Source organism: Pogona vitticeps, chromosome 3, assembly GCF_051106095.1.
Source record: "Pogona vitticeps strain Pit_001003342236 chromosome 3, PviZW2.1, whole genome shotgun sequence".
NCBI classification, from domain to species: Eukaryota; Metazoa; Chordata; class Lepidosauria; order Squamata; family Agamidae; genus Pogona; species Pogona vitticeps.
Genome location: NC_135785.1, coordinates 177,020,939 through 177,044,801, shown reverse-complemented (window position 1 = coordinate 177,044,801; position 23,863 = coordinate 177,020,939). Strand labels below are relative to the sequence as shown.

Genomic DNA, 23,863 nt, shown 5'->3' with positions numbered 1-23,863 from the left:
GTTAATAATTAAATATATACAGTGTTGGCCACAGTGTTCAGATCTGGCCGTGGAACTGATGCATAAACCAATGATGTATTTTGTTATCCTATGAAATGGGACATAGCTACGCCTATATAGAGACTTCTGCTCCCTTGAAGCAGGGCAGTCCACATTTTTGTGAAATAAATAAATAAATAAATAAATAAATAAATAAATAAATAAATAAATAAATAATATCTGGAAATGTTTCAACAGTACCAGTGCTTTCTCTGTGCCTGTATGGCAAAAAAATGAATGAAACAAATAATGACATAAACAGAATGAAATAAAATTATATAAATGTATGCATTATTTATTTTACTTTTAAGAGTACTGTACAATACCATGGGAATCCGTTCAGAAGTGGCTCCCCTTAAATTTGGTGTAGTTCATTCCCAGCTAACTGAGTAAAAGACTGAAAAATTGAAATCTCTTGAGAGGAAAGAGATGTGGACAGTTTTCAGAAACTGGAAAGAAAAAAAGTAACTCTTTATGCAATCTAATGACAGGAGCAATGGGTCGGAAGGTCAGTCCTATAATTAAGCTATATAACAGCATGCTCTACCTAGCGCCACCAGCAAAATAGCAACAGAAAAATACGTAGCAACAGCAAAAGGGAGACATACAACAGTGTTTTCATAAACAATGTGGAAGCATGATGATGCTCAGTGACAAAGGTCCCAAATGTACCGCACATAAGAGGCCTCAAATAATCAGATGTGTCACAGAATCCATTCTATTAAATCTTGTTCCATCTTGCATAAAAGACTAGTATCAAAAGGGTGATTCCAAGCCAGGCTGCTTTGGTGGCATTGCACTGCTCTTTTGCCTCTCCCCACTGCACACTCCAGAGTGTGTAATAATATCTTGTTTACATATTATGGCTGAAATCCTGTTACTTAGTGTAGCACATTACAGCTACAGTAGGCTCATTGACTCAACGGAACTTGCAGAAGACTTGACTCACCAAAAGCCACTGATTCAGTGGGCCTACTCTAGTTGTGAAATACTGACAATATTTCTCAAGTTTGTGTTCTGCTGGTTTTCTAATCATGAGCACCTTGGTTCTTCCTTTTAAAACACCAGTGTTTAATGCTGTGCAGAAAACAAAGTGGTGCTTCATTAGCATCTATAATAAAATTAGAGCACTTGGGTGCCACAGCTGCATTGTACAGAATCATGGGGTTTGTAGTTTGGTAAGGTCCTTGATATTCTCTGATGGGGAAGGGACCAGGCAGCAGATAATTCTAGTCAAATTTAAAATCCCAGGATTCCATAGGATGCAGCCATGGGGGTTAGAGTGGGATTGAGTTGCAGTTAACGCTGTGTGTAGATGCCCTTAATGGATAGTGCTATAGAGAAGGGGGAGTTGATGATCAAAGAAACATCCAAGAAACATAACATGAGTGCAGCGAAATCAGCAAAGCACTTTCCCCCTTATTAGGTGATACCATCTGGAATATTTATTTGGAAGTGGCATATGGAGGAATGGATTCCTCAAGAAGGCGTCTGTCTGGAATTGCCCAACTTTGACAGTGCCATCCTAGTTCAATCTAGCCTATTTTAGCATAACCTATTTTGAACTGCTAGATAGCTCAGTGGTGGGGGTTCCCAGCTGAATGTCCTTCACAGGGACTGGACTCAATGATCCAGAGGGTCCCATCCAGTTTTGAAGGTCTAAGATTCTTAGTTCTTATGTCAGGGATCAAGAGAATCAGTACAGAACTCATAGGCCACAGCCTTCCCAGAACAAGAACGTATTGAGCAGACATTTCCTCCACACAGTCAGTGTTCAGAATACTCTCTACATCATGTGTTTTAAATGGGGTGTCAGTGGAAATGGAACAAAAATTAAGGAAGTGAGCCATGCAGATATGGATGACTGACTGCATTCAACAGCAAAAGCAAATCTGTAAGGGGCAATTGTTTGATTTGGGCAGTGGGTCAGTAGCAGAACTCGGAGGTGTTATTTTTATGGATGACATCTGCGTCCCCCTCTGGGCACGCCTGTTGGGAGATTCTCAGTGTTGTTACCCAAAAACCCATTTTCCCACAATTTGCTTGGTGGCAAAAAGGAAGGCAGCTGAACAACAGGTGATGGCACTCAGTTCCTACTCTTGAAAAAAAAGGAAATGTGACTCCCTCAAGACAGAAGGCACCCTTGTGAGAAGGTCTGGGAGCTCTGCCAGCAACAATGGCACGGGAAAGGCAGTAAGAATCCTCCTTCATAAACCACAAAGTCACAACCAGGAAATAAACATGTGTGACAGGGCATTTGTAGTCTCCTGTCATGTCCTCTGCTGTAATATGCATGACTTGTTTCTTTGATCGTAATAGCACTTCCTACTCCTACTTGAGCAAGCAAGCTTTTCTTCATGGTTCAGTTATAACTCAATAGGGCAAGGATGGGGAAACTTTGGTTTGCCCGATGTTTTGGGCTACAGCACTCAATAGCCACAAAAAGCATGGGCAATGGTATGGGGCCATGGGAACTTTCATCCAAAGAATCTGAAGGGCAAAAGATTCCTCACCTTGGCCTTACAAATATTCATGGGGTAACTAAGACAGCAAAGTGGCAGCAAAGGGCATGACAAGATAGCACACCATAGTGACAAGTACACGGACCAATGACATTAGTCAGGTAATGGCCTAGCTCATACATGCCCCAGAATGCCTTTTCATTTGTTCAGCTCCCATCCCACTATATCTTCCTAAAATTCTTCTGAAAAGTATATGAATCAGGTATCAATTAAAAGTCTGTTAGATAGGACTGATCGGGACCCAGACAATGTGAGACTAAGACAGGGCTGACAAAGTCCAATAAGGGATGGGGGAAAACATGCAACTAAGACAGAGTCTCAAACAATATGTACCTCAGACAGGAATAAAGATGTAACTGACAATATGTGATAGGGCCAGTTAAGGTTAACAAATATAACAGTGTTACGATGAGAGTGAGTTCCTAATTTATCAGAGAAAATATGTCTGTCCTACCAAATGTCTAACCACCATTAGTTGTGTTATATCTTACAGATGTTTATAAATAGTAAATATTATTTCATGTTTTAAATCAAAACACAAGTGATTATTTTAATATCAATCGCTGGCACAATTCACATTAAAGAGGGAACAGTAAATCTTATACTTTACAAAAGTGGTTTTTCATTTAATTATTTATTAAATTATTTATTATAACCTAAATTATTTATTATAACCTAAATTATTTATTATAACCTAAAGCCGAAACTGATGGTCCCATACAGGTATATAAATGTATCCATGTGTTGAGGGTATGAGTCTGTGGGTGAGCTGTAGCCTAAACCTCTTTGCTTGGGGTACGGGAGCGGGAATATGGTGTCAAGCTTAACTTTTCACTTTGAACATAAGGGTTTTCTCTTTTTGGGAATGTATCTGCTTTTTGAAATGTAGAAGTCATAGACATCAATATTGGGAAAAGATAGCTTGTCCTCACTAAACAAATACTGTAATGGAAAACATTAAAAGTCACTGTATAAATAACACAACTGTCACCTGCAACATTCAATTGCTCAGCAGCATTAAACCTTAGATTCACTGTAGAAAGTAGATCAACTTCCTCAAGCCACTTCTGTCAGAATTTCTAAGGAAAACCCAGTCATCTTACACTCACTGAACCATCTTGATCACTGTCTCCCAGTTAGTTCTAGCTCAATGTTTCCCAACCTGGCAGTCACAATCCCAAGGGGGCTGCACATCATCTTATATTTGTTGAAGCCCTTATTCAATAATTTCTGCCTTGACATTTCAGCTAACATGCATATATATATGTATAAGAAATGTGCCCTTTGGGGGAGAAATAAGTCTTTACTTCTGAGATGCAAACGTCACAGGGGGGTTTGCAGGGTAGTTGGCTGTTATAAAAGTGTGTTGTGACTCAACCCCCCAAAACAAACAAACAAACAAACAAAACCACCAGTTGGGAACCACTATTCTAGCTGGACCTGTAAGGACACTACATTATTTTACAAATTGCCACTGAAGCCTTACAGAGAAAGTTCTTGCATACTTCAAGGTATTATTTATAAATCTGTCCCCATAGGATGCTTGTGTGCTACTCAAAATTTTCCACCAGGGAACATGTTCCAGGGTAAGAAGCATTCCACAAAAAGCTAGTCATGCCCAAGAAAAGCAGTTTTCACCTCACAATTGCCACTCTACATTGTCCATTTGGGCATAAAGTACAGGTAAAAACGGCAAACTTTTAGAAAGCAGCAGGATTGACAAGTAGAACTGCAGCATCAACAGATGATAGCAGTAGGAAAAAAAGAAAGAAAGAGTGTCCATCCTTTTCTATGGGGCACAAAACATGGAAAGCTGTTATCAGTCGTAACTATGTGATTGAATCACAGTATAAATTATGGGGTATACAGCGCGTGGAGACTCCTTTTTGCATTGCAATACCCAGAACCCCTCCATATGGCTATTGATCATGCAGGCTGGAGTCCGGGAATAGTGTGTGTGTGTTCTGTGCTGTCAAGAAAGAACCAATTTATAGCAACCTTAATAGAGTTTTCAAGGTAAGTGAGATATTGAAGCAGTGGTTTTACCAGTTCCATTTTCCCAGTCAGTTTCCATGGCCAAGTGGGGATTTGGGCCCTGTTTTCCAGGGTCTTGGTCCATCACAGTTTCCACTACACCAGGCTGGGAATTGTTGTTGTTGTTGAGTTGTTTAGTCATGTCCAACTCTTCATGACCCCATGACCAGAGCACGCCAGGCCCTCCTGTCTTCCCTCCTGGGAATTGTAGCCCCCAATAAATACATATTATTTTTGTTTGCAGGAATACAAAACTATTGCTAATCAATTTCACTGGATAAGCTAGAGTTCTAATAAGAGAGAGGGAGAGTGCTATTTCGATGTATTCTTTCTGCATTTTTCATAACTTTTCATACTTCATACCTCAGCTTCTTCAGTTCTCTTTTTCCTAAACTCAAAAACAGCAAGTCCTGGTAGTCTTTCTTTGGCTGGAAATGGCTCCAATTCTCTGTTAATTTGCATTAATAAAGTGTAATGACAATCTTTCTTTTTTTAAAAAAAGGAATGGGGGATTTATTTATTTAGAAAGCCTGCCAGTTAAAGACCAAAGTCAAGGCGATCTCATTAAAGTTTCATAAATCAGCTACTACAGATGCCCAAATGGACGTGCCAGAGAATCAGGAAGGAAAGGGTCCATTGTCACAGACTAGGATTTCTTACAACTTATCCTTTTGTTTCTCACAGGGGGATCCTCCAGCAAAGCAATGAGGAATAGATGCTTGAGAAAGTAATAACAGATAATGACAAGATTGAACATCCTTGCTTGTCTAGACATACGATCTTTCCTACCTAGACCTCAGCCTGGAAGACTAAAGGAGTGTATGTGCATGGAAGGGAACTTATAAGTAAGCACAGTTTGTAACATCGCCATCTCTTACATCTTCTAGAGCAGTGATTCCCAACCTTGGGCAGCCTAGGTCTTATTGGACTGCAACTCCCAGAAACCCTGGCCAGCACACCTGGTGGTGAAAGCTTCTGGGAATGACCATCCAAGGACACCTAGGCTGCCCCAAGTTGGGTTGTTCTAGAGGCCCTGGAGAAGGACCTACATCTTTCTTTTACTTGAAACAAAAAAAAACTTTATCATAAAAACACAGAATAATTGAGTTAGAAAGAGCCTATAAGCCCATCAGGTCCAACCCCTTGATCAATGCAAGAATCTAAATCAAAGCACATCTGACAGATGGATGTCCAATTTTCTCTTGAATGCCTCCAGCAGTGGAACACTCACCACCTCCCAAGGTAAATGGTTCCACTGTCATACTGCTCTAACAGTTAAGAGTTTTTTCTTGATATTCAGCCTAAATCTGGCTTCCTGTTGCTTGGGCCCATGATTATGTGTCCTGCACTCTGGGATGGCTGAGAACAGATCCTGCCCCTCCTCTGTATGACAGCCTTTCAAGTATCTGAAAAGTGCTATGATATCTCCCCTCAGTCTTCTTTTCTCAAGGCTAAACATGCTGAGTTCTTTCAGTCTTTCCTTGTTAACGCAGCCTAGAATCGCATTTGCCTTTTTTGCAGCCACATCACACTGTTGGCTCATATTCAGCTTGTGATCCATTAAGGCAAATAAGGCAAATCCCACTGCAGCTCGCACTACCTGGCTTGTCCACTTCTGACTATCTCCTTACCAGAGGCAGAGGGCCAGGGTACTGTGCCCTACAGTGATTGGGACAGCAGCTTTGCATGCCATAAAACTTATGTAGGTAGAACATTGGGAGGTGGGGGTGGAGCTGACCCAATTCCATCAGCCACCCAATCTCTGACCCTCAAATTGCACTGTAAATGATCAGGCACATATGTCTGAAGGCGCCCTAAATCAGACCTTAAATCAAACATGTGGTTTGCTCCAACACTCTTGCACAGGAAGAGTATATTAATCCATTCATCAGCTTCCTTCCTTCTAGCTTGAAAGGATACCAAACCCTCTGGGCAGCCTCTGATAATCAAAATTCAGTCATTTATGGGCAGACGGTGCTGTGTGAGCAAGGGTCCTGTTTGATAACAAACTTAGCAGACCTCGGGGGGGGGGGTGTCCTCAGGTTGCGTATATCAGTGCACAAGTGAGGAATTAGTTAACGGTTGCAAAATATATTTGTGTATTTGGTCACTTCCTGAGCTACAAAGTGGTGCCAAAAGATCTGACTTCTAACTAACTGCCCGACACATGTGGTTTCTGCATGCTATGAATTACACACACCCAAACAGGTATTTGATTACTTCTTTGTCATCTTTTATTATGAAAATAGGAAAAATGAGTCTTTTTGAATGTTTGTTGTTTGTTTCTTAATGTTGCTATCATTAGTTATATTATACAATTGATGCAATGTCACTGATAATCACCTGTAAGTTACTAGCAAAGCATTTGAAAGTGTTTGATGCAGCAGCTTGTAAGCAGCAACCCCTATACTTCTACTCATTAGGGGAAGATGTTTAGTAAGCAGTCATAAATACAATTAATATAAATATGATGGCTGACTTTCTGATATAGTGTATAAGATGACTATTTTAAAGTGACACTGCCTTTTAGGTAAAATACACATGAATACCTTCGTAAACTTTCTACAGTTGAGATGGAGATACGATAAAATGTTTTGGAATAATTTTTTAATCGTTGATCTAGAGGAGACAAAAGAGTGAAAAGAAAAGGATGATAAATCACACATAGCTGTAAAAATGGGTAACAGGTATGTTTGTCAGAAAATGTTTTCAGTTTCCTTTCACTATGAAAGCAGAACTTGGCCGATGCCAGCTTCAAAGGGTAATTCTTAAAAATCATAGCGCATGAAAGCAAATCATGCTTGTGGTCTCTTATACAAGGCAAGAAAGTCTATGAAGACAGCCTCAACTGTCATCTCTTCAGCACGTCTGCTGAAATGTAAACTTGCTGCTTCGTAGAAATGTTCAGGTATTGGAAAGCTTGTTTTCTTTATACTGTATATTTGTTTTGTTTTGGAATTTACCTACCTTTCTAGTCTGCCTTTCACATGATTGTCATTCTATAATTTCTTTGGTATGTGGTGTTTAAGATGTTGGGGCAGGGAGATCTCTTTTCAGATCTCTACTTCACTGTGAACACTCTTCTTGGGCAGTAACCATCGCTCAGTGTAACCTTCCTCACAGGGTTGTTGGAAGGGTTATATGGGGGTGGGGTGGGATAGAAAGTGTGAACCCCTTGGAAAAAGGCTAGAACAGAATAAGACAAATTCAAAAATAAGTAAAATATAGTGTACTCAGGTAGAAAGCAGGTAGGAGGCATGGTACAGGACAAAGCCTTGTACGATAACCTGGCACTCTGCTCCCTATCCATGCATCTCACTTTCAGCCAAACTGACTTCAAGATTCTCTAAACTGGCACCAATACCCCTGCCAGCAGCACTGCTGATGTAGCCTCTGATGCTACCACCAACCCATAAGCAACTATCATTGTGTATCAGGGTGATGTATGGACACTAAAGCAGGCCAGGTAGTGGGGAAGTGCTGGAATTATCTTATACCACAGCATGCTAAGGGCTGTGGGAAACAGAATGTTAACCAAACAACACAACTTTCACAGAAATCTGTGAGAGAGATACATACACTCAGTACTAAGTACTCAGTATACTAAGTACTCAGAATTTTTCAGCTGTTGAAATGAAGAAGAGCTCTGTAACACAGAATGATACGTAGCTCGTCCAATTACAAAGCCCAGGATTTCATGGGCTAGAGCTATGGCAGTTAGAGTGGAATGAAACTGGTACAACTGTGCAAAAGCAACTTTTTGAACTAGAACTCCCAGAATATTGTAGCCAGCAGAGTTAGTGTCCATGCTGGCTGTAGAATTTTGAGAGCTGTGGCCACCCAAAAAATAGCATTTCCCATCTCTGGTCTAGAATCATGTTCTAAAGTTTTTAAAAGTAGCAAATGTACATCTGAAAAAAATCATAAGAAATACAACAATTGCTTGGATATCTGTTGTATATCCTGTTATGTCCTCAAGTGTTTTCTCCTGACTTTCACGCATTTGATTATTGTAGTTATCCAACTTCCAACATCTTCCATTTTATTGTACTATCAGATGCCAACATAGAAACAGAGCAAATGCAGCAATTAGCTCATAGATTTGTGAATTATTTACAGGATCTCTCAACCCTTCCCTTAGGGAAGCCTTTTTGGCACTAAGATTTCAAACTATGCCAATATATGGAAGGGCTTTAAACCCAGAAACCAAGATCACAGCTTTTTTGTATATGTGAAACCCAAGTAGTAGAGGACATACAACACTATGTTACTGGATTGTTCCTTATATTCTGAACCTAGAACAAAGTTTATATCAAAATTTTCTAGAGGATATACCAGATAAAAGTGACCAAAATAAAATTATCTGTTTGTTATCTGATGCTGATAAAGCAGTAACAGAGTACCAAGATTTTCAGCAGCTAACCGAAAGTTGAGGGGAAAATATGGAAAGACTCATATAGTTAACTGAAAGGACTTAATTTTTTAAAAAAATGTTTGTGCATTTTAATTTGTTTGTTCTTTGTTTTTAAACTAGTATTTTGTGAATGTATGTATCTGTATCTATATTTTTAGTTTTGCTAGTACTGTATTATGTTTGCAAAGCTCACACTTGGCAAGTGTACATATTTCTACCTGTATTTATGCTTTAATTGTAATACTAGTGGTGGTTGAATGACCAAAGTGGTTAAATTGACAAGAAAGAGAGAAAGAGAGAAAGAGAGAAAGAGAGAGAGAGAGAGAGAGAGAGAGAAAGAAAGAAAGAAAGATGCAGCTGTGTTTTACAGGCACAGTTGCTTCACATCTGTGTATATTTTGTCATTTATACTTTACATTTATATCATGACACTGTGAGACTGCATTAAATGGGTGGGTGAATGGAAAAATATTTCTGGATTTCAGCTTCACCTTACCGGTTTAGAGACCACCTAAAAGGTAACAAAAATTAGGCATAATCTTATTAGGGGATGCTTTTTCCAAAGAGGATGAATCAGAATGATTGGGAATTGTGGAAGTGCATGGGGAGTGGTGGCTGTGGTGCAGAAAGTGGTTGCATAAAAACGTATTCACTGTTTATTGAGGAATTGTCCCTCCTGCCCTCACACTTGCTGGAGCTGCTAGCTGACACAAGCAACATTTACGTGTCAGTTATCTGTTCATCTGTCTCATCTCTGTAAACGGATGTACATTTCAAAAGTGTCAGAAATCACCGAAGATGGTAGAGGGGAGCATCAGGGTACTCATGTGCAAGGAAGCTGTGCACTTCCTGTTATTAAAAAAGTATGTTCCAGGCAATAAACTTTCTCAGTAAGACATTATATTGCCATACTTTAATATTTAAATGGTAATCTGTTTTATCTGTTTGCTCTTTTAAATAAGGTTTAGTACATATGCAGGGCTTATTTGCTGCAACTTATGGATGGGTGATACGTGTTTTCTAGGGCTTGCCCCAGAATGCGGGGGGGGGGGGGGGGGAAGCAGCCTTGATTAATGTCCTTTCCCATAATGTCTCTCATTATCATTTCTGGCTGCTTGTGGAAATTATATAACGGCAACTAAAAATCTACAGCAGTTTTCTAGTTTCAGAAGCTTGTAAGTTCTTAGGCAAGTTAAGCCTGAAACTGGATTTGAAATGAATCCAGGAGATTGACTTGTGTTTCCTTTCAAACATGCACGCTTGGAAGGGTAAACACAGATTACAATCTTATGCTCTTTAAATTGGGAAAAGCTCCGTTGATCACAATGGAATTTGCTTCTGGCTTCAGATGCAGGATATTCAGTGTCTGTAAGGGACTGCTGCTCCTGCTATGTATAGTTTATGGCTGCCGTTGTTTCACACATCTGTCCGTTAACTGTCAGGCTTTAAAAGTTTGACTATTACTTTCAACTTTCTGCTACACACGTTTTGTATGTTGTTTTAAGTTTCAGTAATGTGCCTTCTGATTTGCACTACTCTTTGATGCAAATCATTTCCAACCACTTCCTTATTTCTCCTGGCTTCTGTTCCAGAGCTTAAATGTTTCCTTCACAACAGCAGCATTTGAAGGCCTAGAGCCCATGCCTTGGCTGCATGATGGCCATGTCTGAAGAGCTTGCTTCTTTCAGACTACAGTTCCTAGAATTCCATAACTAGCAGGGCCTTGCTGTCTGAAGGATTCCGAGAACTTGTCATCCTCCCAAAAAGTAGCTTTTCTAAGCTCCAGATGTGCTTCCTTTTACATAGCAAGCAGTTTGTGTGTGTGTGTGTGTGTGTGGTGATGTGTGTGTGGTGATGTGTGTGTGTGTGGGGGGGGTGATGCCCTCTACTCTACAATTCAGGTCATTTTCCTCCAGGCCACCACAGTCCCTATACTTTAAATAGGTGTTTATGGAGGAAATAATCTCAGCTTTTGCACAGAAAAGGTTCACTGCACAGAGATGGAGGCTACAGGATGCATAATGGCTTTCCTTTCAGAATGAAAATTCTGATTTTTCTCCTCTAATTTTGGCTTTAAAACAATGTTCTTAAGTCACACAATCTGAAAAACAGGTTGACATTTCCCCCCACATATCAAAAAGGGAAAGCATATGGAGAACCATTGATAATAATAACAGGGGCAGGGAAACAGCGGTTGGCTCATTCATTTTGGTGAACATTCTTTGTTTTGTAACACTGTTGCACATTTTTCTTCACCACTCTCCAGCTCAGCATCAACCATGGGGCGTGCAACTTTGAGGCAAGCTACGTGCTATATGCAGTCAAGTGTAAGGGAGCCCTGGTGCTAATTTTGTAAGGAACACACACACACACTCTTTCAGAGGGATTTCTGAATAAAGAAACTGGGGAGATAAGAGAAGAAAGCAGCATGGAGCTGAAGCAGTAGATGGAGAAGAGGATTAAGCATCCCTTCTCCCTTCTTTTTCACCAAAAAGTCTCCCAACCAACTAAGGTGCTCAGTTTTGTATGCTTTTTCTCTCCCCAATACAGTTTCTGTTTTCTTAGAGGACAGTCACCCTCCCTATAGATGCTCCCTTGTAGGAAAGGAAGGCAGAGTTCCCACAGAATTGTCTTGTGCCTTAGTTAGGCAGGCTGCATTGCATCTAGCCCTTGGTGAGAACATGAAGCAGCCTTCCTTGAGTACACACAGAGGTGTGGGTGTGGCTTGCACCATACTAAGTCTTTAATGTGCCTGTCAGCTCACAAAGAGACCAAGCTTTTTCCCATGAGGGGGTGGGAAAGCCCTTGGTCTGTTTGCCTAAATGCTACTGATGTTCTAAACCAGAGGCTGGAAACTGGTGGCTTTTCTGATACTGCTGGATTCCCGAGGCTGGATTCCCCATCCTGCATGGGCAATGGTTGAGAATGATGGGAGTTGTGGTACAGCAATATTTGGAGGAACAGGCTCCTCACCTATTCTAGACACAATGGAAATCAATCAGCTTGATTGTGGGCTAGAATTTGATGTGTCCAGTCCCATGTTCATATTCCTATTATTCTACTTCTCTTTCATATTGATCTACATAATTAATTGGAATGTAAATAAATCAATGTAATTAATTGGAATGCAAATAAATAAAATAAACAGTTTGCCATTCTAGTTAGTCTTTAAAAAACAAACAAAATAAACCAAAAAAACAGAAAAACAGAATTCTAACTCCTGTCCTCTCAAGATGCCAGCTACAGAGACTGGTGAAACGCTAGGAAGAAAAACCTTCAGAACAGGGCCAAACAGCCCGAAAAACTGACAACAACAACAACAACAAAACACTTCTTCATTTCCAGAACCTGGCATATGTATCTACATATGTTTTGAAAGGAAAAGGGGAATTGAAAAAAGGTGCCCAGAAAACTGAGCACAAGTAATTCAAAGAATGAAGTACAGAAAATAAAAGACAATTGAAGCACACAGGAAATCTTGTGATTGACATATTTGGGAAGGGGGGAAGAAAAAGAGGTTCTATTTTTGCTTCAAAAATGCTTTGCCTTTTCTTATTGATCTAATCTTTTCTGTTTCCCACTGACAACAAATCAGCATCAGTTGTTGCGCCAGTCTGTGCAAAGCAGTCTTAACAGGTCTCATAAATGGCTTTGCCAGGCGTCCTCATCCACTCCACATCTCGTCACTCCCTTCAGGAATTGTCAAAGCCTGCAAGTTAGCAATGCAAGCTTAAAACACATGTTTAAAATGGAACTTCTGCTTAAATGCATTTTTCCTTGTTCACACTTTTCTGGCTGGTAACACTAAGACTGACCGCAATTTCTGTCACCTACGTTTGCAAACATGCCACTCGGTAAAACAAAAACCTGTCCCTTTTCAGTAAATGACTTTTGTGGCAAAAAGTAACAGGATTCCTTCCACCTAACCCCCTTCAAAATAAAATTAAGTTAAAAGAAAACAACTAGTGCAAATACAGGTCTCTGAAAACAGGCTGCACATATTCACTGACAGAAAGCAAAGCCATCTGATAGCCCTGAAAGCACTGTTAAATGGAAGCATCATTTCCTCTCACTTCATCTTCTGAAATTGTGTTCAAGGGTCTACCAATCAGGAATGGCTGAAGCTCCCCTGCTGCTTGAAGTAGGAAACTAAGAGGTGACCCCAGATATGGTATGAGGGATGCTACTGCCTCCACATCACTTCAGTTACCATGAATATCCCTAGGAAACCCTTGCTACACTGCACCAGAGAAGAAGACAGTGATTCTAGTGGCCGTTTTGCTCATTCCAACCACTAGATAAGGAAGAGGAGCAGCTCCTGCCTCTTAAGGAAGACTACCTCACTGGGCCTCATGGTAGGGCCAGCCCTGCTACTATTTACCACTGTGGGGATCTCTTTTAGTTAGACTTACACACACATTGACACAGAGAGCTAGGACATTGCTCTCGTATAACCCACATTTGCATTTGGCAATTTATATGGAAAGTGTCAGATCTATGGTCAATTATTGTTATTTACATACATTACAGTGCAATATCAACATAGTGGGATGCGCCTGCCCATGTGATCGAGGTTGACAAGTAAGATCAAGACTCCTTCTTAGGGACCTTCATCTTTAAACAAGCCTCAGTTTGATTAGCTCACCAAATAAAGCATATTGCACCTTCCAACAAAGGCAGAAGTTGGGTATGGCAGCCCCATGCCAGTGGGATATATGTGATCAACCCCCTCCCACTTGCTGAAATGGGAATACCAGCGTGTGTAGCAAATAATCTGATTTTTCCATATAATCCAATGGTCTCCAACCTTGGGCTTCCAGATGTTCTTGGACTACAACTCCCAGAAGCCTTCACCACCATCTCTGCTGGCCAGGATTTCTGGGAGTTGAAGTCCAAGAACATCTGGAGGCCCAAGGCTGGGGATCACTGATATAATCCAATACTGTCAGCTTTGATTTGCAGCAGCTGTCCAAGGTTTCACACAGGATTCTTTCCCAGCCCTATCTGGAAATTTCTGGCTGTCCCCCATCCAAGTACTAACCAGGCCTGACCCTGGTTAGCTTCCAAACTCAGTCAAGTTCAGGTGTGTTCAGGGTATTTTAACAGAGCAAGTATTTCTATTGGCATATGCTGGAGAAATACATCTTCAGCAGTTTCTGTGTTGCATGCATTTCAAACATGACACCTGTTTTTTTCTTTTTTGGATGTTTGTATTTTGTCCAAAAAAAAAATTAAGGGTAGTTTTGACTGAAAGTAATAGCAATGCACCTGCAAAATCTTGCATTTTCACTGAAAATGTTTGCAGCCAAAGGAAGAAAATACTGGTTCAAAGCAGGAATCAAAGCTATTTATTTCAAGACAGCTTATATACTGTATAATTCAACACGACGAATGTGTTTATAACATTTGTCTCTCTTTCTCTATTCCTTAATGGATCTCAGGTCAGTATATACTTTTCCATTTTATCCCCACAGGCTCTCCCCCCACCACACACAGGTGAATACTAGTTGGAAAAGGGAAGGTCTTGGGAAGAATATACAACTCTGGAATCATCTGCAAAGTGATCTTCCTCTTCAAGATACATAGGGTACGTATCTGTGTATGGAAGGTATGAGACTTTAACTCACTTCTAGATTTGAGAGTTAAATGTCCCTACAGGTCCCCATTTGGCCAGAGAGTAAAACTGATAGAGCTGGTGTTTCCACAAGAATTCTGTACTTAAGAAGAACATGAACTGGAGTGTCTCATGAGGAGTAAATTTAATTTCATCAACGCATACAAAAAATGGCATTTTTGCACCACCAATCATGCGATGAAAAGGCAAATATTTTGGCACTATCTTGTGCTTCCAGACCCGAGCAGGTGTTTATGAGTTTGATTTTAAAAAAATACTAGCACACCAGACAGTCTGCACATGATATGATCTATAAAAAGGAAGTTAAATACATGCTGAGCAGTCAAAGCACTCTCTTTGTCTTGTGATATCCATGGATGGCTCTTTAGAAATATTTCCTGTTGCAGGGATATAAACACTTTATTTAATATACTACTATATACTAGCTCATTGCTCATCAAATAGTGGGAATGTGGCCAGAAAGATGGACTGTAGCTGAATAAGTGGGTGAGTGCAAAGCTAGCTTTCCTTCTTCTCCCCTTTCCTTCCTTAGACCTTGTCTTCTTGGTCTCTTGGGACCACTGTCTTCTTTGTCTGCTGCTCCCTTATCTGCACTTTCATTTCAGCTTTCTTCTTCCTCTTACATCTTTAGTACTAGGCTGCATATCTACAGCCATGTCTGTGAGGTGATCAACACATCCCCCAACTCTGAAACCTCTACCTTTGCTTCAACAAGTCTTGGATTGTTCTCCTCAGGATGCTGGAACATTAGGGAAAATGAGTGCTGTTCTATATGTCCCAGGCTACTCATCTCCAACCCATTTGCATTCTTATCCTGCAATTGCTTGAGGGTCAGAAGGTAAAAACAAACGACATGGATTTCTCAGTGGTGGCCCCCTGCCCTTGGGAACACAGGCATTCCATGGTCCAGGCACAAAGGCATCTCTCTTGTGGTCCCAGCATGTGCTTCCTTCCCCTGCTAAGACTCTGAAGCTGGCCCCTTGCTTTAGAATGTTGTCTTCTGGGCTGTTTTCCTGCCACAGATTTTCCATTTGCTTTGGTATTTTAACTATTTTATTATTTTTATTAATTCAAAATCTGCTATTACAGTCACTGTAATTTTTTTTCATGCTGAATTGCATTTTATTGACCTATTTTGTTTTTCTTGTATCAGTCTTTCACTGTAATATTGCAGACCGGATATAATTAACAAGATAAATGTAATAAATAAGGAAATTGGCAACAAAAAGCAATGCATTGATTCCAAATCAGTTAAAATACAGAGTGAACAACTTCTGTAAAAAGGGGTGGCTTGTTAGGGTGTGCTGCCATGGAGGAAACCAGATCAAAGTTTTCCTTCACAAGTTGTGTGTGTGTGTGTGTGTTCGTTTCTCAGAAGCATGCAGAATATATGTACATCTCAGTAGGTCTGGCCGGAAACAGTTCAACTATCTCCCTCTGGTTATCCTTGTAGATGGTGCACAGATTCACCTATAAAACAACAAGGTCTGATTCATTTGCAGAAACAACTTCAATACTGTGTTCTTAAAGTTTTCATGGCTGGGCTCCTATGGTTGTTGTGGGTTTTTCCGGCTGTTCAGCCGTGTTCTGGAGGTTCTGGAGATCTCAACACAGACAGAGTTCTGACTCCTGTCCTCTGAAGATGCCGGCCACAGAGACTGGCGAAATGTTAGGAAGAAAAACCTCCAGAACAGGGCCAAACCAATTTCAATATTGTTCTCCCTAAGTGTGGATTGCAAATCTGCCAGAGCAACATCACAATCAGGGTTACAATCAGGTTATCTTGTGTTTGCTACAGTTGCGATGACTACAGTTGTGTTTTATTGTGACACTGTGTGAAGGTGATTGTGTAAGTATTTCCCCCACAAGTTCACGTTCCTATGCCTGGATCCAGCATTAGGTTGCACAATCAGGCTTGTAGCTAGCTCTGCAATTGGTCATGTGAAGAGAAACAGGCAGGGGGGGGAAACCTGCGGCACCCTTACGCATACTTTTTTTCCAGTTAATTTTTTTCAGGGTTTGTTTGTTTTATTTACTTGTGGACCTTATATCCTAACAACAACTCCTTCAGAACAACCTTCAATATTGTGTGAAAACAGTGATGAATTGTGGCTTGTGTATATCTTCGTTTTGTCTTTTCTGGTTGGAAAATTGAGCAGTGACAATGAAATGATTTTTTTCAGAGTGGAACTGCCTCTTACAGAGAGCACCTTGTTTGAAGAAGGAATTCCTTAAGTGCTGAAAGCATTCGAAATCTCGTGTGATGCAGAAATTATACAATGAATTAATTTTTGCTTCATTTTGTGATCGGTCTTTGGGAGGTAAATATGGGCTTTGCAAATATGATTTCTGAGACAGAAATTTCTGCAGAATCATGGACCTGGAACACTAACATGATTTCAAGCTGTCAGCGATGTGTTATCTGCAAAATATCATTTGGCTTCAGTGGCAAAGTTTAGCGTTTAAACAGGAATATTCCTACATACTGTATATCTGAAGTATGGAGAAACAGGAAGTGGTAGCTTTGGCGGCTTCTCCCTCTCGTATCCTGAAACCCTGCTTCTGCCATTCTATGTTTGTATCTAAGATCACCTTGCAATCTTAGGCTGCAGGTCTAATGCTGAGTGTGGTGGGTGGGTGATGAGGCTGAAGTGCCCAGCTGGCAGGGGAGAGAAGCTCTGCCATCAAGGAGATGGCACAGCCTCTGCAGAGGCCCCAGTTACTTGTTTATGATGGCAGAAAGCTCCTTCTGTGGTGTTTCTGCCCTCTCGTGTCTCTCGGAGACAGTCTTGAACCCACTGAGGGAATGGAGTAGGTCTATCAATTATGCCAGTCTGTAGCTTGTGTCGTTAATTGTTTTCCCGTTGGTTTTTGTGGTGGCGGTGAAAATGATTCAAAACAAAGATATACTACCGTTGATTTTAGAGCTTCACAGCTTCCTGCTACCCTCTGCAAAAACTGAAAGGGCCTTTGGGAGTGGTGGAGTCTCTGTCACTTTATCTCCCCAGAGCACCACAAAGCTCTCTTAGGATCTTTTTGTCCATCGTTTCCTTTTAAAGCTCAAAATCCTAAACCTTTAGCTGCTTTTTAAAATTCCTGTTCTCAGTAAGGTTTGACATTTAGGGTATTTCATTTGTATTAATCTGAAATCATGGTCAGTACTCACACAGAGGCTGCAAATTGATTCAGCAATTCATTGTTAATACTGGATACAAGGCAATTTGCATTCCAATCCACAGCCAGCCTTCCCTCCTTCCCTCCCTTCCACTGGTCCTGCCTCTGCTGATCTAACGGGGGAGGGGTAGATATGATAAATAATGATAACAATACTCCAGTGATAAAGAGGGTGATCTAGCACTCATCTCATAAAAGTAAGAAATTGTTTTAAATTAAAAATGTTTGAGGATGATCAGGGGAGAGGAAAGAAAGTGGGTGATGTTGTTCCAGTCCTGAAATCTCACTCCCAACTGCCTACCTCACCAAAACACCACCTACAGACACACACACCCCTCATCTGTACAATAATTTATCACAACTAACCCCATGGGGAATTCCCTGTTGGAATTGTTCCATCTAGAAGCCCCCCCCCCCCCCCAGCAGCAAAGGGGAGGAAACTTATTTGGGAGCAAAAACGTCTGGACTGATTCAAATCAGCTTTTGCATCATGCAATGAGAAACACTTTGAATTCACCTTTTTAATAATTGGAGCAAGTCCCATATTATTTATCATTTGCATAAATACTATATCAACTTCCCAATAATTTCTAGTAACATCAACATTTGTGAGACCTAAATTGTAACAGAAAAACATGATGCCTTTTTGGGAGATCCACTCTGTGGTACTAATCTTATTCTTTACTCAGAGTAGATAATGTAGAGTGTCACTGGTTTTATTCTGCTGTCCCCATTTCATTTATTTTGCCTTTATCAACCTAGATGTCATCTGAAGTCAGCCATACAGAATGGAAATGTCTGCTTCTAATATCTTCCATCTCTTCCTGTCTCAACAATTAACAACATACAGTTACAGTCACTGGCATCTTCAATATTAGTTATATGGGCTCCTTTTGTTTTTCTTTAAAAAAGAGAAGCTGCTGAACATTTACTAGAACACCTGAGCAATTGAAAAACAAAAAAATTCCCAAATGTAATTGCAAGAACTCTACGTCTCCAGCTGAATAACCCACTGGATCTCTTCAAGTTCTGAGATTCTGTGATTTTATAATAATTCCTGTGATGGGCACATTTGGAATTTTGAAATTGTTGGGGGAGTCTTATAAAACAGTTGCCATACATCAGTGGTTGTCATGGACTAGATGTAGCTAATTACAAAAAAAAACACCCCTTCCTCCCAGAAGGCATACCAATGAAGTGAAAACAATAGTAACCTGCTGAAGAATAACTGCCGGAGTTGTCCTATTCAAATGGCAGAGCGATGGCAGCGAGACACCAGGTCAGCAGACACCCCCCCCCCAGCAGTGGAAAGGGGGCAAGTTCTACAAGAGAGTGGCCTTGCAGCAAAGGAGGGCTGGAAAACTCCGAATTCAGACAGCAATCATCTTTGTGAGAATTTCCTTTCTCAAGAATAACTGCCGGATAGCTCAGTGGTTTATGTGTCCGGCTGCGGAGCTAGAGCTTGGGAGGTCCATTCCCCCACTGTGCCTCCCTGAGAGGCACTGGACCTGATGATTTATAGGGTCCCTTCCAGCTCTGCAGTTTTCAGATTGTTGTTGTTGCAGGCGTATGAGCTGCAAAGCAGAGAAATATTGCAGTATTTGGAATCCAATGTTTGGTGTTCCAACATTCATTTCACAGACAACAAAGTGCTAAGGCTTGCACAGAAGTAACTTGCCAAATAAACCTGTTAAAGGTTAGGGATAAAATCTGTGCCCCAAATGCCATATCACATACTTACCCCCACAAAACACGACAAAATATTCTTTTCACTGCAGGTAAATGAGTGACACGCAGAAACATACCATATACAGTAATTAAAATAATATTGTTGTTATGTACTGTCAAAGTGGAACTAACTTTATGGCAACCCTAATAGGGCTTTTAAGAGGAATGATATATTTAAGGAATGGTTTTACTGGTTCTACAACCCCCAAAGTGAGTTTCCATGGCTGAGAAGGGATTCGAAACCTGAGCCCTAGTGTATCACTCTATCTACACCACACTGGGTGTTCTAAAACAATTACAGTACAGTAGATCAAAAATCAAACCCCAGGAAAAATACAGAAAGCCCATTATTTTATTTCTTTTATCATCCTCTTCATCTCTCCATTATCTTCCTTACCTCCCCTGTTGTTATTTGCAATTTTGTTACTTTGTCGTTTTATGTTACTCATTGTAAACTGCCCAGGATGGCCTTGGCTGCCAGATGGGCGGTATATATATCAAATTAATTAATTAAATAAAATAGCATTTATTTTCCCTCGGTGCCTAGGAATGCTTCAAAATGAAACAGTAGAATGCGGCAATCTGCTAACAATCTGTAGATCAACTCTAGCTACATAGATACTGTAAATATTTTTTTAAAAAAACCCAGATATATGTTTTAAAAACAAAATAACTCTGCTAAAAATCTGTAGATCAACTCCAGGGTCTTTTAAAGCATTGATCAAACATCATTGATGTCCACCAAACCATTTGTAACTTCCTTGAGAAACAATCACCTTTATCTGACTAAAGGCCAAGTCTTTTGCAGCACTGACAGTAAACCAAAGAAAACCTTGGGAAAGTAGACTGCATGTTTCTTAAACTTAGTACTGCTCCTAATACAACACATATCGAAAGAGTGAATAAATATCAACAAATAAATTATATCTATACAGCACTTTGATTTCTCTCTGTAAATCACTATGTATTTGCTGAAACAACTCAAAATTCATATGGTGGGAAAGTAGCACGAACTCCTAGTGTCATTACAGAGATCCAAGCTCCTCTCTGCCACCCAGTGGCTCAATGTTCAGGTTAGAGAAACATTCATATTTTATGACAATTGTATCTGTGGCTCCCAAATGGTGGAATATTGTATACTGTACTCCCTTCAGACTGCAATCAGTTTCCACTCTGATTCATGCAAAAATATATCTTTTTAGACTGGCATACAATAGTTACCATACTTTGCTGTGTTGTTTTTTTACTCAACCCTTCATTGATTTTAAAGATTTTATGCATTTAGTTGATTTTAACAGTTTTACAGTAGGTTTGGATTACTTGATTTTATGATTGTGTAGCTAAATTTGGCTTTATTTTTTTTTCATTCTTGTGTGAAGACTGTAATCTGCTTTTGGCGTACTGTCTAGTGGCAGAACATAAATGTAGTTCATACCTACATAGATAAATATTTTTTTAAAAAACCCAGATACGGTATATGTTTTAAAAACAAAATAACTCTGATGTTACACCCCTTATTCTGTAGGGCAACTTTCAAATTTTAAGACTTTCAAATTTCACAGGCTAAGAACTATGGTAGAAGTTGAGACGGAGAGAGGCAGACTCTATCTCACTCATTTTTTTCTCTTTTTATTTTTATACATAAAGATAATTGCTTCATAATATGAAGTAAGCTGCTCTGGAAATCCACAATTGAAAGCCAGTATGAAATTATTTTTAAATAGGACAAAACATACGCATACATTCACATGCACACACAGAATCCCACCTTTATCTGAAACAACTTCCTCATTCTTTATAGTGAATGGGCCAGTTTATGGTAAATATCTGTTTGAGCACACATACATCTGACCTTCAAATTACAGGAATGATTTATTAGTAATAGCAAAACCATAATAAAATAGTAAATCCTCCATCATATTGTATTACCTCTGATATACAGACCTGGTACATCACACTACCAATTAAGTATTACTGTATTTGTATTCATACTGGAATAATCATGTTCAATATTTCAATATATACTACATTAATAAAGTAAAATAATTTATTTTACTAATTTTCTTTATCTAGTCAGCTGAATACTTGTCACCCCTATCCAGCCTAATGTCCTCCAGATGTTTTTACCTTACAATTCACATCCTTAGACAGAATGAGCACTAAATAATTGAACACATCTGGAAGGTGCCAGAATGCAGAACACTGATCTATACATTCAGATATTTGGAAGAAAAACGAGTGATAGGCAAAGGAAAGGAAAAAAGCTATAATGCTTATTATTAAATGTGCCTTCTTCTGAGGAGGGCTTGCACAACTGCAATAAAATAAATGAATTAAAAATGTCAACATAATTATTGTCATCTGTTTTATTTATTTATTTTACTCATCTGTTTTTTTTCCCTCTACTCATTTTCTAGGATACAGATCTAAGCTTCATGGTTCAAGCTTACAGACTTTCAAGTGCCAAGGAATCACATATACAAAATGTATAAAAATGTGTCAAGATTGGATAATGCAACACTGGACATGCTCAGGAATCCAGCCATTATGATGACATTGCCATTTGTTTATGGGTTGATAGCGCTTATCAGCATTCCTGGAAATACGTTCTCCCTTTGGGTTCTGTTTTTTCACATCAAGCCCAAAGTACCATCGGTGATCTTCATGATTAATCTTAGCCTCACAGACCTTGCGTTGGCCTCCTGCCTCCCTTTCCAGATCATGTATCATGCTCGGCAGAACCACTGGACTTACAGCAAGGACCTCTGTAGCTTTGTCACCGTGATGTTTTACGCCAACACGTATTCCTCCCTGGTTACTATGACCTGCATCAGTTTTGACCGCTACCTAGGAGTCGTCTATCCAATGAAGTTCTACAAATGGAGAAGAAAAAGATATGCAGTTGCCATCTGCCTTGTAATGTGGCTTCTTATACTATTATCCCTGTGGCCACTGGCCGCAACAGACCTGACTTATGAAGTGAAAGAATTGGAAATTACGACTTGTTTTGATGTCCTTAAATGGGAAATGCTTCCCACTATAGAGGCATGGGCAGCTTTCCTCTTAATGCCATTTATTTTCTTCTTTTTGATTCCCTTCATAGTGACAGTTGCCTGCTACATCTGTATCATTCGGAAACTCATCCAAGCTTCTAACCAACAAGGCAATGGGCAGAAGACCCGTTCGATCTCCTTGGCCATAATAGTCGTCTTGGTTTTCGTCATCTGTTTTGCTCCCAACAACTTTGTCCTGCTGGGGCACATAGTCAGCCGTCTCCGAGGGAAGGAAGGGTTCTATCACATTTACAAACTCACCCTGTGTCTTAGCTGCCTCAATAACTGCATAGATCCGTTCATTTACTATTTTGCATCCACAGAATTTTATAAGAAGTTCAAGCAGGTGATAGGCCAGAAGGTGTCAATCAGTGACACTTTGGAAAACAGAAGGGGGAGCGTGTTCTCTGCCAGGACGGTGTCGGCAAGATCCATGTCAAGTGGACACGTGGAAGGGATGGATGTTCTCAGGCCTAGTTTGCAAAGGCATGAAAGTGTCTTTTAACACACGGTTCAAATGAGATGGAAAAACTCCTTTGTGCTCCACGGGATGAATATTAGACAACAGAAGAAGTCGTTGGACAATCTAAACCCCTTAAACAACAAGTCAGCTTGTCCACTATGGGTAGACCTCCACATGACATGAGATATGCTGCTACTTCCCTAACATGGCATTCCAAATGTCAAGTGCTTTTCCAGTCTTTAAAAAAATGTGAGAACAATTACCATATGAGTTAGCATTATTAAGTCATACATTTCCCTCCCTGCAGCATCTAATGATGTGGAAACACCAAGAGATTGTGATATTACCACCTACTTTTAAATATCTTTACCAATGTTCCCTCTAATTTTCTGCCAGTGCTGGGCATGGGCCGCACCCTTCATGCATGGGGTTCCAGTTGTAACCAGAACCAAATAGGCAGCAACATTGGCTGTGGGTGAGCACCACCGATGCAGTGCTGCAGGGCTGAATGGCTACTAAGTTAGAGGGGAAGTTGGCCTTTATGTATTTCTAAATGTATTGTCTGTTTTGTGTTTATTCTGAATGTTTAAGTTAGGTTTTGTTGTGTTCCTTTAGCCAGATGGGTGCTACAAAAATTTTTTAAAAAATAAAACCAGTAAATAAATGTTGGAACAAAGAGATCCTACCCACAACAGAAAAATATAAGCCACTTGACAGGAGCCAGAAAGACGCAGATAGGAAGGCTTTGGAGGCAGGCTGGCATATTCTAGCAAAGATGCCGTCTGATCACATCTTTAAGAG

The 23,863-nt window shown here is 40.1% G+C and overlaps 1 protein-coding gene across 6 annotated transcripts; it reads left to right on the top strand.

Moving 5' to 3' along the window:
• Positions 1-370: 370 nt before the first annotated feature.
• Positions 371-23,699, top strand: P2RY8 (P2Y receptor family member 8). Of its 6 annotated transcripts, none has more exons than XM_072994412.2 (4): positions 371-6,803; positions 14,484-14,596; positions 16,828-16,965; positions 21,964-23,699. In XM_072994412.2, exon 4 carries the CDS (start codon positions 22,031-22,033, stop codon positions 23,102-23,104), a length of 1,074 nt encoding a protein of 357 aa, XP_072850513.2. In that variant the 5' UTR covers positions 371-6,803; positions 14,484-14,596; positions 16,828-16,965; positions 21,964-22,030; the 3' UTR covers positions 23,105-23,699. The 6 variants fall into 6 exon arrangements, with proteins under 6 accessions (XP_072850513.2, XP_020668694.3, XP_020668693.3 ...); XM_020813034.3 differs by lacking the exon at positions 371-6,803 and adding an exon at positions 6,994-7,503; XM_020813035.3 differs by lacking the exon at positions 16,828-16,965.
• Positions 23,700-23,863: the final 164 nt, after the last annotated feature.